The 14,993-nt window shown below is 36.7% G+C and overlaps 2 protein-coding genes across 2 annotated transcripts in view; one reads left to right on the top strand and one right to left on the bottom strand.

Moving 5' to 3' along the window:
• The window catches only part of cacna2d4b (calcium channel, voltage-dependent, alpha 2/delta subunit 4b), a 39,160-nt gene extending 32,187 nt beyond the window's left edge, over positions 1 to 6,973 (top strand). The window contains exons 30-38 of the mRNA XM_052123077.1: positions 1,382 to 1,452; positions 2,389 to 2,464; positions 2,590 to 2,642; positions 2,735 to 2,790; positions 2,987 to 3,007; positions 4,470 to 4,587; positions 4,676 to 4,791; positions 4,921 to 5,003; positions 5,495 to 6,973. Of these exons, the coding sequence (XP_051979037.1) occupies positions 1,382 to 1,452; positions 2,389 to 2,464; positions 2,590 to 2,642; positions 2,735 to 2,790; positions 2,987 to 3,007; positions 4,470 to 4,587; positions 4,676 to 4,791; positions 4,921 to 5,003; positions 5,495 to 5,587 (687 nt within the window). The 3' untranslated portion in view covers positions 5,588 to 6,973. The remainder of the gene's footprint in view (positions 1 to 1,381; positions 1,453 to 2,388; positions 2,465 to 2,589; positions 2,643 to 2,734; positions 2,791 to 2,986; positions 3,008 to 4,469; positions 4,588 to 4,675; positions 4,792 to 4,920; positions 5,004 to 5,494) is intronic.
• Positions 6,974 to 7,100: 127 nt separating this feature from the next.
• samm50 (SAMM50 sorting and assembly machinery component) lies at positions 7,101 to 14,142 on the bottom strand. Its single transcript, XM_052123076.1, has 15 exons — positions 13,986 to 14,142; positions 12,547 to 12,657; positions 12,347 to 12,448; positions 11,973 to 12,060; positions 11,791 to 11,897; positions 11,564 to 11,694; positions 11,136 to 11,223; positions 10,865 to 10,993; positions 9,208 to 9,279; positions 9,032 to 9,118; positions 8,779 to 8,849; positions 8,375 to 8,442; positions 7,903 to 8,049; positions 7,597 to 7,738; positions 7,101 to 7,466 (listed from the first exon to the last, which is right to left on the bottom strand). The coding sequence occupies exons 1-15, from the start codon at positions 14,004 to 14,006 to the stop codon at positions 7,421 to 7,423; spliced, it is 1,410 nt and encodes a 469-aa protein (XP_051979036.1). The 5' UTR covers positions 14,007 to 14,142; the 3' UTR covers positions 7,101 to 7,420.
• Between the last annotated feature and the right edge of the window lie 851 nt (positions 14,143 to 14,993).

The following is a 14,993-nucleotide window of genomic DNA, read 5'->3' as shown; positions in this document are numbered from 1 at the left end:
TTAAGATTATATGACCATCCAAATACAGCTGTTTTCAATCTGGTTTCTGGAAGTAAAAATCCTATTCATTTTCTCTATAGGTGAATTGATTTTTAACGATAACTTCTAAACATTTAAAGACAGATCCACCATGAGCTCTGGTGTTGTTTCTCAATGGTATATGCTTCTGTTGAAGCCCTCAGTCTGGGATATTTCAACTGCATTTTTAAATTACGAAGAGCTTCACTATCTATGATTCTGAAGGTATGCGAATGACGTAAACTAATTATGACGTAAACGTGCATTTTGTTGGCCTCAATTCTCTAATTGGTGGATTGTTTTCTTCAGGATCATGGGTTGTGTAGTTCTGCACCAGGAATTCCGCTATAATACACAATAAAAACAAATGAAATAATGCAATGGCTTCAAAAGAAGCATTTACAGTCGATTAACAACCTAGGTGATCATGGTAGGTTCATCTTAAAAGGTTTATACTGTAAATTTTCATTTAAAAACACATTTTTTTGGTCCAGTTCGTGAACGAATTGTTCTTTTGAACCAGTTCTTTTTAGTAAATTAGTTGAATTAGTTCACCAAATCAGACTGAATCATTTAAAACAGTATGCGTCTCAAGTCACACTGATCCACAAGTTACTCTATCTTAAACTGTCTCTCGGAACACTGCCTGACACTCCGAATCAAAATAAGCCGATAACCGGGAGTAATATGATCCTAGAACTAATAATATCTGCATTTGCCAACACTTCTTTGCAATTAACCGATCCAACTAGTTCACAAATATGACTGAGAGAGGTCAACAGAGAATGACCAGACTGGTTTGAACTGACAAAGTCTGTGGTAACTCAGATAACTGCTCTGTACAATTGTGGTGAGAAGAATAGTATCTTGTAAATAGTAAATGCAGGTTGGCGCTGTTTTGGCAGCATGAGGGGGACCTACACAATATTAGGCAGGTGTTGTGGCTGATCAGTGTATATGCGACGACATTGGTTTCATACCATAACCCCAGCTGTTTATAAAAACATGTGCACTGTATTTTGAGCAGTAGCCAGGAGATTATTGCTTATGAAGTTGAATCCCAGATTGCTGTGAGCTGACCGTGCAGGCAGGGGAGTTTCAGGCATCTGTTAGTACATCTGACATCTGTGTCAATGCACATCAGTCTGTCTATGAGTGTGTAGAAGTGTGCATTTATGTGACATGGAATTCGGAAACAATTTCATACTGTGTTGTTTGTTCTAGACACAGGTGTTTAACTATTTCTAAGCTTGAGTAATTACACATAATTGCTGTTTACAGTAGCTGTGGGTTTGCTAGCATAGCATGCACACTGTTTGCTCTTGTGTATGATACTAATATGTTTGCATCTTTTTTCACATAGGTTGGTAAATTCTTTGGGGAAGTAGATGGGTCGGTCATGGCTCAGTTACTCAAATCAGGCCTGTATAAAAGGTAACTACCTCACAAGCTACAGGATTAGTTTGTGTGTCTTAGCTGTGTACAATAGTGCAGTTAAAGAAACAGCTGACCAAAGATGTCAACATCTACTCATCCTCATGTTGTTTCAAACTCATGTGACTTTCTTTTATTCATTGAACATAAAGGTAACATTTTTTATAATATCCTGACCACTCTTTGCCATATAATCAAAGTAAATTAGGGATGGGTTCTTTCAAGCTCCAAAATGAGAAGAAGCACCATCCTCATTCACTTTTATATTATATATATAAGATAATATTTAAAAACTCACCATCTGTGTTCCATAGAAGAAAGAAAGTCACACAGATTTGGAGTGACATGAAGATGAGTTAGGCCAGAAACGTACTTTACACAAGTATACGAATGCAGACATGTGCATGTTGCCAATGCGCAGCCCGGTTGAGCATACTAATGTGCGTTCTTGCATTATTGTGGTGGTTAAATCCCTCTGTGGAGGTGATTTGATATAAATATATTGACTTTCATTTGCTTGCTCAGCAATATTCTCTCAATATTCAACTGTTGCGCTACGATTATAGTAGTTGATTTGAGAGAGAAAACTCACCGTAGAATTGGACAGTTCACACCAATGTGAATCATGATATAGCACTCCTTGTGGGAATGCTGAGAATGCAATGCATGCTTGCATTGAGTTATGAAATGTGGTTTGACCACTGATCTATATATATATAGATCAGTGGGTTTGACACATTTCTTAATGCAACGACGCATGAAGATGCTTCCATAGCTAGAAGTGCCTGTGTTCACATTCTTGCATAGAGTTGTTTTGGGCCTAATTGATGGCAGAATTTTCATTGTAGGGTGAAATATTCCTCTAATAGTTTATAGGGACTTTGACGCTTTAGAAAAGTGAGAAAATTCTCTTCTGTATTGCGATTTGTTGCACAGGGTGACATTGTATGACTACCAGGCAATGTGTAAAAATACTCACCATCACGCCAGCGGAGCTCGACCACTGTTTAGTGTATGTATACCTTTGCATCTGTTATTTCACAAGCAATATAGAGAAATAATGATGTCTTTTTTGTCTTGGTACTGCTGTTGTGACACCACAGATCATTTGATAATCTATATCTGTTTACTTCACAGCCATTCTATGGTCTAGTGGCGCTACTAAAGTGGTTCTTCTCAAATTTCATGATGTAAGTGTTATTTGAGATTGTATTTATTTCTAAATATCAATTGATTTTCCAGTAAAAAAAAAAAAATAATATTTTCACTTCTAAACTTTCAGGTTTTTACTGGAGTTTAACATCTGTGGACTTTGGCATAATGACTATGTAGTGGATGGTATGTTAAGAAATAATGAAGGATGCAACAGTAACATTGTGTCTACACTCTCAACATATAAACATCATCGCTCTGTGAAACCATCTTCAATATTCATAATGTGCCATCTTTGTAGTATCTGTCTCTCTCATTCATTGTCATCTCTTCCACTGTCTCCACTTCCTTTGTGCTGTAATTGTCTCTCATTGACACTAAGCTAAGGCTGTGTATCATGCAAGTAAGTATCCTCAATCCCTGGTGTGTGTACATGAGCATGTCCTTGTTGTTTACCATGTTAGTTTGTTTTGCCTATCTTTAGCTTGGATTGGCTCACTAAAAGTCTTTGTTAGAATGCCAGCTTAATTCCCAAGATTGTAATTTGTTTTGAGAATGGGGAAGTAAACACTTTAAATTGTTTTATCCAGCACAGGATCTCTGTTCCAAATCCTAGTGAGCGCTGTCTACAGAGGCAGAATTTAAATCACAAGCTCAGTGAGAAATCGAAGAAATAATGTGAGATGATGTGAAGCAAGAGAAATGTTTAATATTAACATAAGGACCATTTTACACAATATTTGTGTGTGCTATGTATTTTCGGGCTGATTCCTGAAAGGTGCCCAGCTTTGTGCCTCGCAGACTGATCATTAGCTTAGCAATTTGCTAACAACAAACTATTGGAATCAACTATTGAATTCAGTCGATTCAGTCGAGGTTCCATTTCTGTTTGGTCAGAAAGCAGTTGCCTATGTAGACAGTGAGGCATCTCACTTGGTTTTTGAACAGACCAATTGTGCATATTATTTAATTAATATGTAACACTTTACAATAAGGTTCTGTACATTAAGTTAATGATTAGGAATCATGAACTTTCAGCTGACATTTTTTACAGCATTATTTGGTTAATGTTAATTAAAAAATATTCTATTATTCATCGTTAGTGTGTGTACGCTCATAATGTTTATGTCAACACAGAAAACAATAGAATTTGTAATGGTTTCCACTACAAATACCATTACAAGTTTTGAATGTTTTGGACCATATTCCATAAGTATCAAACAGTTTGTACTGGTTTCCTTTAGTGGATACCATTAAGGACCAATACATATCTGTAGAGACATAAGATCCAATCAAAAGAAGTCAACACATTATCAGTAGAGACCCACAGGGACCATTATAGTTTCCATTAAAACCAATATAATTCCAATAATAACCATTAAAACCATTACAATTTCTGAGGGTTTCTATATACTTATAGAAATGTTTTGTTTGTCTTTTGCCAGTATACAACTTTTGATGTTTAAAATGTACTAGTATATGTAGAAATTACCATTAAACAAGATTGTGTTGATTGGGAGTGGTGGTGGCGTAGTGGGCTAAAACACAAAACTGTTAATCAGAAGGTCGCTAGTTCGATTCCCACAGCCACCACCATTGTGTCCTTGAGCAAGGCACTTAACTCCAGGTTGCTCAGGGGGGATTGTCCCTGTAATAAGTGCACTGTAAGTCGCTTTGTATAAGAGCGTCTGCCAAATGCATAAAAAAAACAAGATGAATAAATACTCCAAAAGCACTGTTCATTGTTAGTCAATGAACTATTGTGTAAATGAACGTTACCATATACAACCTTATTGTAAAGTGTTACAAATTAATCAGAGATTAAATGATGTATCTAACGAAACATTCCATCTTTTCCCCTTCAGCACACAAACAGAAGAAGCAGGAACTAGTGCAGCCTTGTAACACAGAGTATCCTGGCTTCATGTATGACACCTCTATCAGAGAGACTAACAGCATCATTAAATGTGGCCGTTGTCAGAAGTAAGTCCATCGCTCAAATTGTCCTCAGGTTGGCAGGTGATAATGCTGCCATTTTTAACTTTCTCACTCTCTCTCTTTCATGTTTCAGGATGTTTGTCCTAAAGCAGGTTCCTAACAGTAACCTTGTCATGCTAGTTGTCCAGGCTGACTGTGATTGCTCTCGACAATACGCCCCCATCACTCTCATGCCCAAGGAGGTCAAATATATCCTTCCATCATCAGAAAAATAGCCAAAGTATATATAAAAATGCTCATGACTTGCTTGTCTTTAAAATGTGCTTTTGGTAATTTTCTCTGAAACTGAGAATGGACATTTTCTTAACTCCTGTGAACATAACGCCACAGTTAAGTGCAATCGGATGAAATCTCAGAAGATTCGCAGACGACCAGAATCTTGTCATGCTTATCATCCTCATGTAAGCCTCCCATGCCCATAGAGTGCATAAATGAGTCAGAATTAGGGATTTTATAATGTATTTATCATGACAATATATAAAGTACTAAGAACTCTGTAGGGAGTTTTTTTTTATTATTTGAACAGAAGCAGAATGTTTAATTAATGATGTTATTAATGAATGAAAAACAATACAAATGACTGATATTTGCAGTTTTGGCTGATATAAAATGTTAAATTCATGGCTTAAACATAAACTGTTAGATGGTTACAATTATCCATTTAAACTCAGAAATCAAATTTTTCCATTTAATAGAGGTACTGGTATTAGCGTTTGTATCATGGTATTGGGTCTGAAAGAAAAGTAGTAATCCCATCCCTAGAATATTCTTTTTTTTTTTTACACACGTAAAATAATGTTCTGTACAATGTAGCAGAAAATTCACATAGTTTTGTTATATAGTGAAACAAATCAGAGGTAAAACCGTTATATTACTTTTTTTTTTTTTACAGGAAAATGCCAAGGACTGTGGTGGAGCAAGTGAAATCGCCATATCTCTTAAACTGTTCTTCATTTGTTTGGTCACCTCATTGGCCCTACGCTGATAAAAAAGCAAAAAGCAAACCTCATCCTTCTGCCATGACTGCTGTTCTACAGTAGTCCCAAGGACAACTAAAGTTCAAACAAAAAAAACAAGATACAGTTTACACTAAACAGTTTTTGTAGCCAAACACAGCCAGGCCAAACTTGCTTCATACGGTCTCCTACTGGACTCCTTGTGTGACACTACACAGCACTGCACTGATTATATTTGTCAGTTCTCAATGGGAGCAATTAGATTTTCTCTTGTGACTTGATGTTATACATCAAATCTGCTATTCTTTTAATTGTTTATAGTATGTTCAAGATTATGGTGAAAATCTCCAAGATGCAGCAAATGTAGAGCAGCTGCTTAATGTTTTTAAAAAAAAAAATTGGTAACATTTTACAATAAGATTTCATTTGTTAACATTAGTTAAAGCATTAGGTGTCATGAACAGACAGTTAACAATCTTTTACAGCATTTGTTACTGTTAGTTAAAAAATATATTTGTTCATTGTTAGTTCATAGTGCATTATCTAATGTAACTTTCGATTTTAAAAATGTATTTGTACATGCTGAAATTAACATTAACATTAATAAAAGCAGTAAAAGTATTGTTCATAGTTAGTTTGTTAACTAATGTTAACAAATGTTATCTTATTTTAAAATGTTACCCTTATTTCATATATTTTGTATGACGCACAGTTTAATTTGAATGTTGTTAAAATATGACCTGTAGTCTTTAAGCATAGCTTGACAGTAAAAGAAAAAATATATATGGTATAACAGATATGGTGGGTTTAGTTTGTATATTTGATTAAAAAGTGGAGCAAGTATAAACCAATTCTCAATTTATTTATTTATACTTAATCACTCATCCCACAATGTAAAATCAGAGAAAGCTGAAACAGTTGTTTCACTACACTTGCATTTTCTAAAGGTGCTTTCAAGGCAGCAAAAAAGTATTATAGTTTTAGGCAAAATATAAGGAGGTGGTGATGATGAAGATAATATTTAATTTACATGGATAAATAGACAAAAGCAAAAAAGACCAATCACCATTCAGTATACAAATATATTTAGAGGAAACAGCACAAAGAATTCAGGTGGTTTGAGACATGAGTTATTTTTAACCTGACACAGCATCTAAAACAATGCAGCTCAATGGTTAAAGATAGCCACCTAGTGCAAGTTTACATAAAATATAACAATTATAAGGTCCTAAGTCCAAATTCTAAGCTAATAAGCAACATATATTTTGTCTCAAGTGAGTAGTTTTTATTTCTTAATAGCTGTTCCGATTGAAAGGGTTAAAAGGAAAACTATCAGCATGGGTCACAAGCTGACAGTTCTTGGTAATCGGTTTCAGCCCAGAAAGTCCATAAAATCCTCTCACTGACTTATACTGTAAGTGTCATTATGGTTTTGCCCCAAAAATGGCCACTGAGTGTATAATATAATTTTCAAAATAATAAAGTTCCATAAAAATAATTCAAATACAAAGTGGCTGACAAACACACATTAAGACCACAGTAAAGGGCGGAGACATTATTTATTGACCACTGACATTTCAGACAAATAAATATGACAAGTGATAAGAGCACTGATGTCCAATAGATTCCCCACTGAAGTACCAATAACTTTAAAAAGGGCAACTTTTTTCCAACAATGGTTTTGCTTTTGGATTAGACAGTTTCCCCTCCAATGTATTTGCTAACATCAAATAATTAGGTAACACTCATTGTGTCGTCCAATGCAACTCAAAGTGTGATCTTACATGTATCCTTTATTACAAGTACAAAGTGACAGAAATCCTTCTTTGTTCCAAAATCGACATGTGACAGGAATCAGGATATTACAGGAACCGGATTCCAGCCCCAAACTGCACTCCATCACATATCCTGAGATACAAGACATATCATTGCAATAACTATAATTGACAATAAAATAGAAATGCTAATTCATTACAAAATAAGTTCAGCTGTCACAATGTGTATTTGTGATTGATTGTATGTGTGAGAAAGTGTATACCTGTCTCCTCTCTGGACACCCATGGGAATGCAATAGTTGAGCTCCAGTCGAGCGATGTTCCCCAGACGCAACACAATGCCCGCTCCATAAGACCATCGGATACACTCGGCCAGCTTGCTCAGGTGAGCTCTTGGCCCTTCACCTATTAGACCATGGAAAGTATAGCAACAAAAGTTGATAGCAAATTCATGATTCATAAAACAAAACAGGAGAGAATGGGAACCATGTGATATAACAAGTGAAATAAAGCTGATATATGAAAAGAACAGGCACAAATGATCCACTCTGTAGTTCTGTGGATCTCACCATAGTTGAGGTTGCACAGGTTTCCGGCATTGAGGAAGAAATGCGTTCGGAAAAGGTCTCCAAAGCCGCCTCTGCCTGGCCTGAATGGGAGAGGGGTGTACAGATGAAGTCCACCAGCCCAGTACGCTTCCCCACCAAGGTAATCACCTGTCACCAAGATGAGAAAACAAACATTAGTCACAGAGATTTTAACCCCATCAACTAAACATTCATATTTTCCATACATTCTAGCATTTAAAGGGATAGTTCAACCAAAAATTTAAATTCTCTCATCATTTACTCAGCCTCATGCCATCCCAAATATGTATGACTTTCTTCCTTCTGCAGAACACAATTTCAAGATTTTTAGAAGAATATTTCAGCTATTTGGAGCTTCAAAGTTCTTGGTTCACACATCTGGGGTGGCATGAGGGTGAATAAATTATGAGAGGTTTTTCATTTAAGGGTGAACAATCCATTTAATGAACAATACCTTCACTTTGAGGACCAATGCTGTACATGCTGAAGCCCCTCACACTGGTTGGGCCTCCCAAATAGAACCTACATAGACATTTAAAAACAAAAAACACCATTACTTTAAAGTTTAACCAATTATTTTTGTCAACTTTGTTTTGTTGCATTTTTGTTCTTGTGGGTCATTTTAACAAATGACCCTGGTATTAAGTTGTGTTTCAGATGATCCACTCGCAAATGGACAGTGCTGAATACAGGTGTAAACAGAGTCCAAAACATTTCTGATGGGACCACATACAGTACGTACTCAAAAATGCATGTGACCACATTACATGACCATGTATAAAAAGCGATGTGTCCTGCCTGTCCACTTTTGATCGGATCACCCTAAACAAATCTTCATACTTGGTAACAGGGCCTTACCTGTCAGCAATGCAGGAGGGCTTATCTCCGAGGGGCAGCAACATACCACCCCATAGAGAGGCAGAGAGCACCTAAAGGAAGAAAATAAACCCCAACTCAGAATACTTATTGCACAATAAAAATAAATGTATTATGCTTTTTCATTCTACTTGCAAGACTTTTAAGTATATCCAAGTAGGTCTCTTCAGTAATAGCACAATCTACTGAGCAAACAGACAAACATTACAAAGTTTCTTCAGAACGTGCATCTCACCGAGTCCCAGAAGAGAGTCTTGTTGAGCTGAATTTCAAAGTCTTCCTTCAAGAAACTGACATCTCCTCCAGTGTAACCTGCCAGTTCCTGGCGGACCATAACAATTCAGTTCTTTTACAAGGAATACTATGATTTCAAACATCAAAAATCCCTCGAGTTTGTTGATCCAAACAAACCTGGTTGATCTTCAGTAAGGCACCTTTCCTTGGAAGGATGGTAGAATTGCGTGAGTCGATGACCATTGCATGCTGCCAGAAAAACATTGTATCAAAAATGTATAACAAAGTGAGACTAAACAATAAGATATGCAGATAATCAAACAGAAAATGATTGAGACAGGGTTCCAAAAGTTCTTGGCCAATACATTTCCATGATCTCATACATTCAACATAAAATATGTTCTGATTAGCTTTAAATTGTGCCATATCATGCAGCATTTCCATGTTCAGTGTGAATAGACTAATTCCCCCTCGCTTGGTATACTTAAAACATGGTGTCAATAGACAGACTAATGTTATTACATAGGCTTGTGAGCAAGTTTTAATCTACACATACGCTCACCGGCCACTTTATTAGGTACACCTGTATATCTTCTTATTCATGCGATTATCATATCAGCCAATCATGTAGCAGCAGTGTTATATATACACATTCATGCAGATATGGGTCAGAAGCTTCAGTTAATGTTCACATCAACCATCAGAATGGGGGAAAAAATTTGTATAATGATACTCAGTGACATGATTATTGGTGCCAGATGGGCTGGTTTGAGTATTTCGGTAACTGCTGATCTCCTGGGTTTTTCATGCGCAACATTCTCTAAAATGGTGCGAAAAACAAAAAAACATCCAGTGAGCGGCAGTTCTGCAGACAAAAATGCCTTGTTGATGACAGAGTTCAACGGAGAATGGCCAGACTGGTTTGAGCTGACAGAAAGGCTACGGTAACTCAGATAAACGCTCTGTACAATTGTAGTGAGCAGAATAGCATCTCAGAATGCACAACATATCGAACCTTGAGGCGCATGGGCTACAACAGCTGAATACCACGTTGGGTTCCACTTGTGTCAGCTAAGTAAAGAAAACGGAGTCTGCAGTGAGCCTACCATTTATGCACCTCAGCAGAAATCTAGATTGTTTATCCAATCATCTACTGCCCGGTTTTGGTGGGCATGTGCCCACTACAGCCTTTAAGTTTCATGTTCTTAGCTGACAGTAATGGTAACCAGAGGGGTCTTCTGCTGCTGTAGCCCATCCGCCTCAAGGTTCGACATGTTGAATGTTTAGAAAAGCTTTTCTGCATAGAACTGTTGTAATGTGTAGTTATTTGGGATACTGTCACCTTCCTATCAAGCTTGGACCAGTCTGGCCATTCTCCTCTGACCTCTGTCATTAACAAGCCATTTTTGCCCATAGAACTGCCGCTTGCTGGATGTTTTTTGGTTTTCGCACCATTCTCTTTACACTCTAGAGACTGTTGTGAGTCAAAATCCCAGGAGATCAGCAGTTACAGAAATACTCATACCAGCCCAACTGGCCCCAACAATCATGCCATGGTTGAAATCACTGAGATCACATTTTTTCCCCATTATGATGGTTGATGTGAACATTAACTTAAGCTCCTGATCCATAGCTGCATGATTTTATACATTACACTGCTGCCACATGATTGGCTGATTAGATAATCACATGAAGAAGTAGATGTACAGGTGTACCAAATAAAGTAAAAACAAATTTTTTATATTATTCACTAAATACATTTCCACAACTTTAAAATTCCCTGATGTTTTCAAGATTTCAATGATGGTGAGAAATGTGTAGAGAAAATACATACAGAGAGTGAAGACTTTAGAGAGTGACCACTCTCTTCCCTGACAGCGAAGGAAGCTGTACGGGCCAGACAACCCAACTCTCTCCATACACCCTCCCACTTCAGAGTGTGGTTAGTCCTCCAGATGGGGAACTAATGGTCCCAGATCAAACAATGGACAAATACAACAGTAAGATGTCTCTAAATAATGTTTTTAGCGTTGTTTGTATTATATAATTTGTTTAGTGGAGAAAATAAGAGCATCGTAAAAAATAATCACGCAGAAAGTCCTTACACTAAGCTCTGTTGAAACTCCTCTGTCTGTCTCTCTGAGTGAGCTCCATGGGAACTGTCCCGTGACTTTATACAAGTTAATGGAGAAGCTGAAAAGAGTAATGTGAGTGTCACAGAAAACATAGGATTGTGTTTTAGGTATTCAGATAGTGGAATGTATAAACAGCCAGAATTGCAGGTAGACATGTAACTGCAAGATAAAAGCATCTTTCTCCATGGACGGTCATTCAAAAGTGATGCATATAAGTAACATATAAATTGCAAATATTTTATAGTAAATGTTTACCAGTGGCATTTTTTGTGAACTTTAATGGTGAATTTGACATATTTCACTACTTACAAATACTCTTTAAACAAATGAAAATTGGAACGAAATGAAAGTGGATTATAAATTGTTTGCAATTTCTGCTTCCAGGCCAAGAAACCTACTTCCGCTCAAAGTTTCCAGGCTGGGGCTTGAAGAAAGACAGGCCATATGATGTTTCCTTAGTGCCATAAGAGAACTGGAAAGTCAGCTTCTCAGCACGACCAAAAACATTGGGCAATTTCAGCCCCAGTACCTGAGAAAAGAATCACTACAGTTCTAGAGCATTCTTGGGTGAACTATCCCTTAGAATTTGTTTCTGGATGCAACAATGTAGTCATCCGTAGCTCACCATGCTACCCTCGTTGTTCCCAACCATGGTGTTGTAACTTCCTGTCAACCTTCTCAGCTCCTTCACCTCAAACTTCACATCTAGTCCATTGGGCAGTGCATCAGCACCTAATGCACATTTTGAGAAATTCAGACTTTAATGCATCACTGTGATTATCAGTCAGGGATTAGAAATAACTGTACCTTCAGTTGTATCAATGACAACATCCACGTGTCTAAATATTCCCATACGCAGCAGTCTCTGTCTGGCCTCATGGGATTTCTTCATTACCTATAGCATAATTGTAAATATAAACATGGTTGGAAACAGATAGCCATGCCCTAAACTCATGCCAATGGTTATATCGTTATGCTCAAATTAAAGGAGCAATGTTTGCACTCAACCTTCAAATGGCTTACTTACAATCTTAACATTGCAAATAATAACAAATATTACACTAAATGATCTCAAGCAACTTTATATATATATATATATATATATATATTCTTTAACTATTAAAATGTTTATAATGAATAACAAAGTGCATACATAGAAAATACTAACTTGGAATACTCACATCAATCAAGTTTTTGGCTCGGAAAACATCTGCAATTTCATATGTTAAAATGTCTTCCTTTGTTCTTCCAAGACCATCAATGTGCACATGTTGTACAACAACCTAAACATTTGAAAACACAAGTCTGCCCTCAAAATCGACTCCAAACATATTTATTCATGTACAAGCATTAATATACCAATTATAAAAAACGAACTTACATCTTTATTCTCTAGAACCTCTTGTTTCTCCTCATGCTCTGGTTCCCCCAGGTCCATGTCATCGGCTTGAACCCCCAGTTCAGGTCCTTGCATAGGAAGGGGGTCCAGACTCTAGTAAACAGATATGTAAAAGTGTATGAGCTATCGTGTTATTAGAACAATTACATTACTATACAAAGCATGCTCAAAGACTCTGATTTCTCCTAAAATTATTTTATGATAAAACAAACAAATGCCACAATGTGAGATATACTATTATAGCCTGCATATACAAAGACTGTAAATAGGGATGCACCGATACCGGTATCTGGTATCGGCCTCGATACCACATTTTCTAAAGTACTCGTACTCGTTAAAAGTCCCCCGATACCGGGGACCAATACCACGGTGTTGTCCAAAGTGGCAGAGTTTACAACAAACTGAAAAAAATACTTGAGTTGCACTGTCACGGTTTAAATTTTTTTTTATAATTATTTATTCTGTAATATGTTGCATACAACATGCTTTTCATTTTAAATAAATGTTCTTAATTCCAAACTAGTCCCTTGTTTTTTTGTTAAATTATATGACTTAAGCTGTTACCTGTAAATTTAAATCATGTTTTTTTTATTAAGAACTCGGTATCGGTATCGGCGAGTACTGAAATGCAAGTACTCGTACTCGTTTTCCAAAAAAGTGGTATCGGTGCATCCCTAACTGTAAAGATATATGTATTTTGTAGCAACAAGAGAAGACTGTCCAAGCCCATTGTAACATGATATATCTATATACACAGTACTGTGCAAAAGTACTGTTTTTTGCTTCACAAAAACATTTGTTTTAAGATTATTTATATCTTCAGCTTTAGTGTCAATAGGAAATATACATTTTAGACTCCCAAACATTTATTTTGCAAATAGAATAGAAGAACACGGAGCCCAGCAACTGATGTCATCGCCCCCCCAGAGTCCCCCACTAAACATCATGTCAGTCTGAGATTACATAAAAAGACAGAGATATAAATAGAAGAACTGTGGTGACTTCTCCAAGAAGCTTGGAACATCCTATCTGACAACAACCAAGAACAACTGTGTCCAGGTGTACCTAGGAGAATTGGTGCTGTTTTTAAAGGCAAAGGTGGTCACACCAAATATTGATTTAGCTTTTTTATGTTTACTGGACTTTGTATGACGTTAATTGATTAATTAAACTATTTATGGCATTATTTTTGAAGACATCCTCACTATGCAACATTTTTCCCAAGTGCCTAAAAATTTTGCACAGTAAAGTATATATTTAAATTCGATGTATTACCCAACTGATCATAAATCTATTAACAGCTGGATTAATGTGTTAAGCTAAATGTCTTTTGATATCGGCCTGTCAGTCATAAACTCTTTTAGGGCTGTTCAGAGGTCATTGCCCAGGGTTCTCCGACAACTCTGAAAAAATTTACCTACCCTGGCATGCACGGTCCCCATGTTTAAAAGTCTTTTTACATTCAAATGTCCCCAGTATGACAATAAATACAATTCAATGTACGAGAGAAAATATCCAAGGCCTCCCTCTGGCACACTACACCTACAGCTGCATCCCGGCAGACGCCATGACACTAGCTAGCCACGCCCACACACATATTGATTGGCTTAGGACGAAAGAACAACTTTACGTCGCGTTCACTTTACGGTAGTAGCTTCAGAGCCTTTCTACTGTTAAGGCTCCAACCCAAGATTAGCAAAACAAAGCATAACGCAGAGGTACACTGGTGTGGAGATCAGGGCCGTTCATTTAGAATTGATGTCTATGGAGGAGATGTTTATGTTTTCTGAATAATTTATTTTATGAGGAAACAGCTCATAACTTGAGAAAAAAATATTTTCTAGAGAACTATGTGTAGAGTTTACTATGATAAAATTGATGTTTCATAAGAGACGACACGGACAACTTTGCGACAAGTAGTTGTCAGTTTACGGCTCTCTCTATCAATTTGCATGGTATCCGCAAACTGTGTCATACTGTCGTAACACGCTCGTTGACCGTTACGATCTCTACTGTGGTTTAAACACGGAGGTAGTTATTTAGTATAAAACATCTCTGGTAGTTTTTATGACTTTATTTTGAATTTGAAAACAGTTCAGGGACATAAATAAAGTAAAAGCCAGATATTTCAAACTTAACATAATATACAAAAGAAAATACCTTATCATCACATCATCAATGTGTTCTGTTTAGTGGTAATTTTCATTGAGGCCTGCAGAACTTGGGCTTAACTAAGAGCCAAAGGTTTTGACACCTGAAAACGATTAATAATAATAATAATAATAATAATAATTAGTAAAATGCTGTGTTTTAAAATTCCTATTCGAGCCGGTCTAGAGCTGTATTTGCTGTACTAACCGCAAATTAATTACACATGCGCGCGCATCATAAATATTCCAGTAGGCGGGATCATCTCTTGATTGACAGAC

This window comes from Xyrauchen texanus, chromosome 49 (genome assembly GCF_025860055.1).
Source record: "Xyrauchen texanus isolate HMW12.3.18 chromosome 49, RBS_HiC_50CHRs, whole genome shotgun sequence".
NCBI classification, from domain to species: Eukaryota; Metazoa; Chordata; class Actinopteri; order Cypriniformes; family Catostomidae; genus Xyrauchen; species Xyrauchen texanus.
This window is presented reverse-complemented; position numbering and strand designations above follow the sequence as displayed.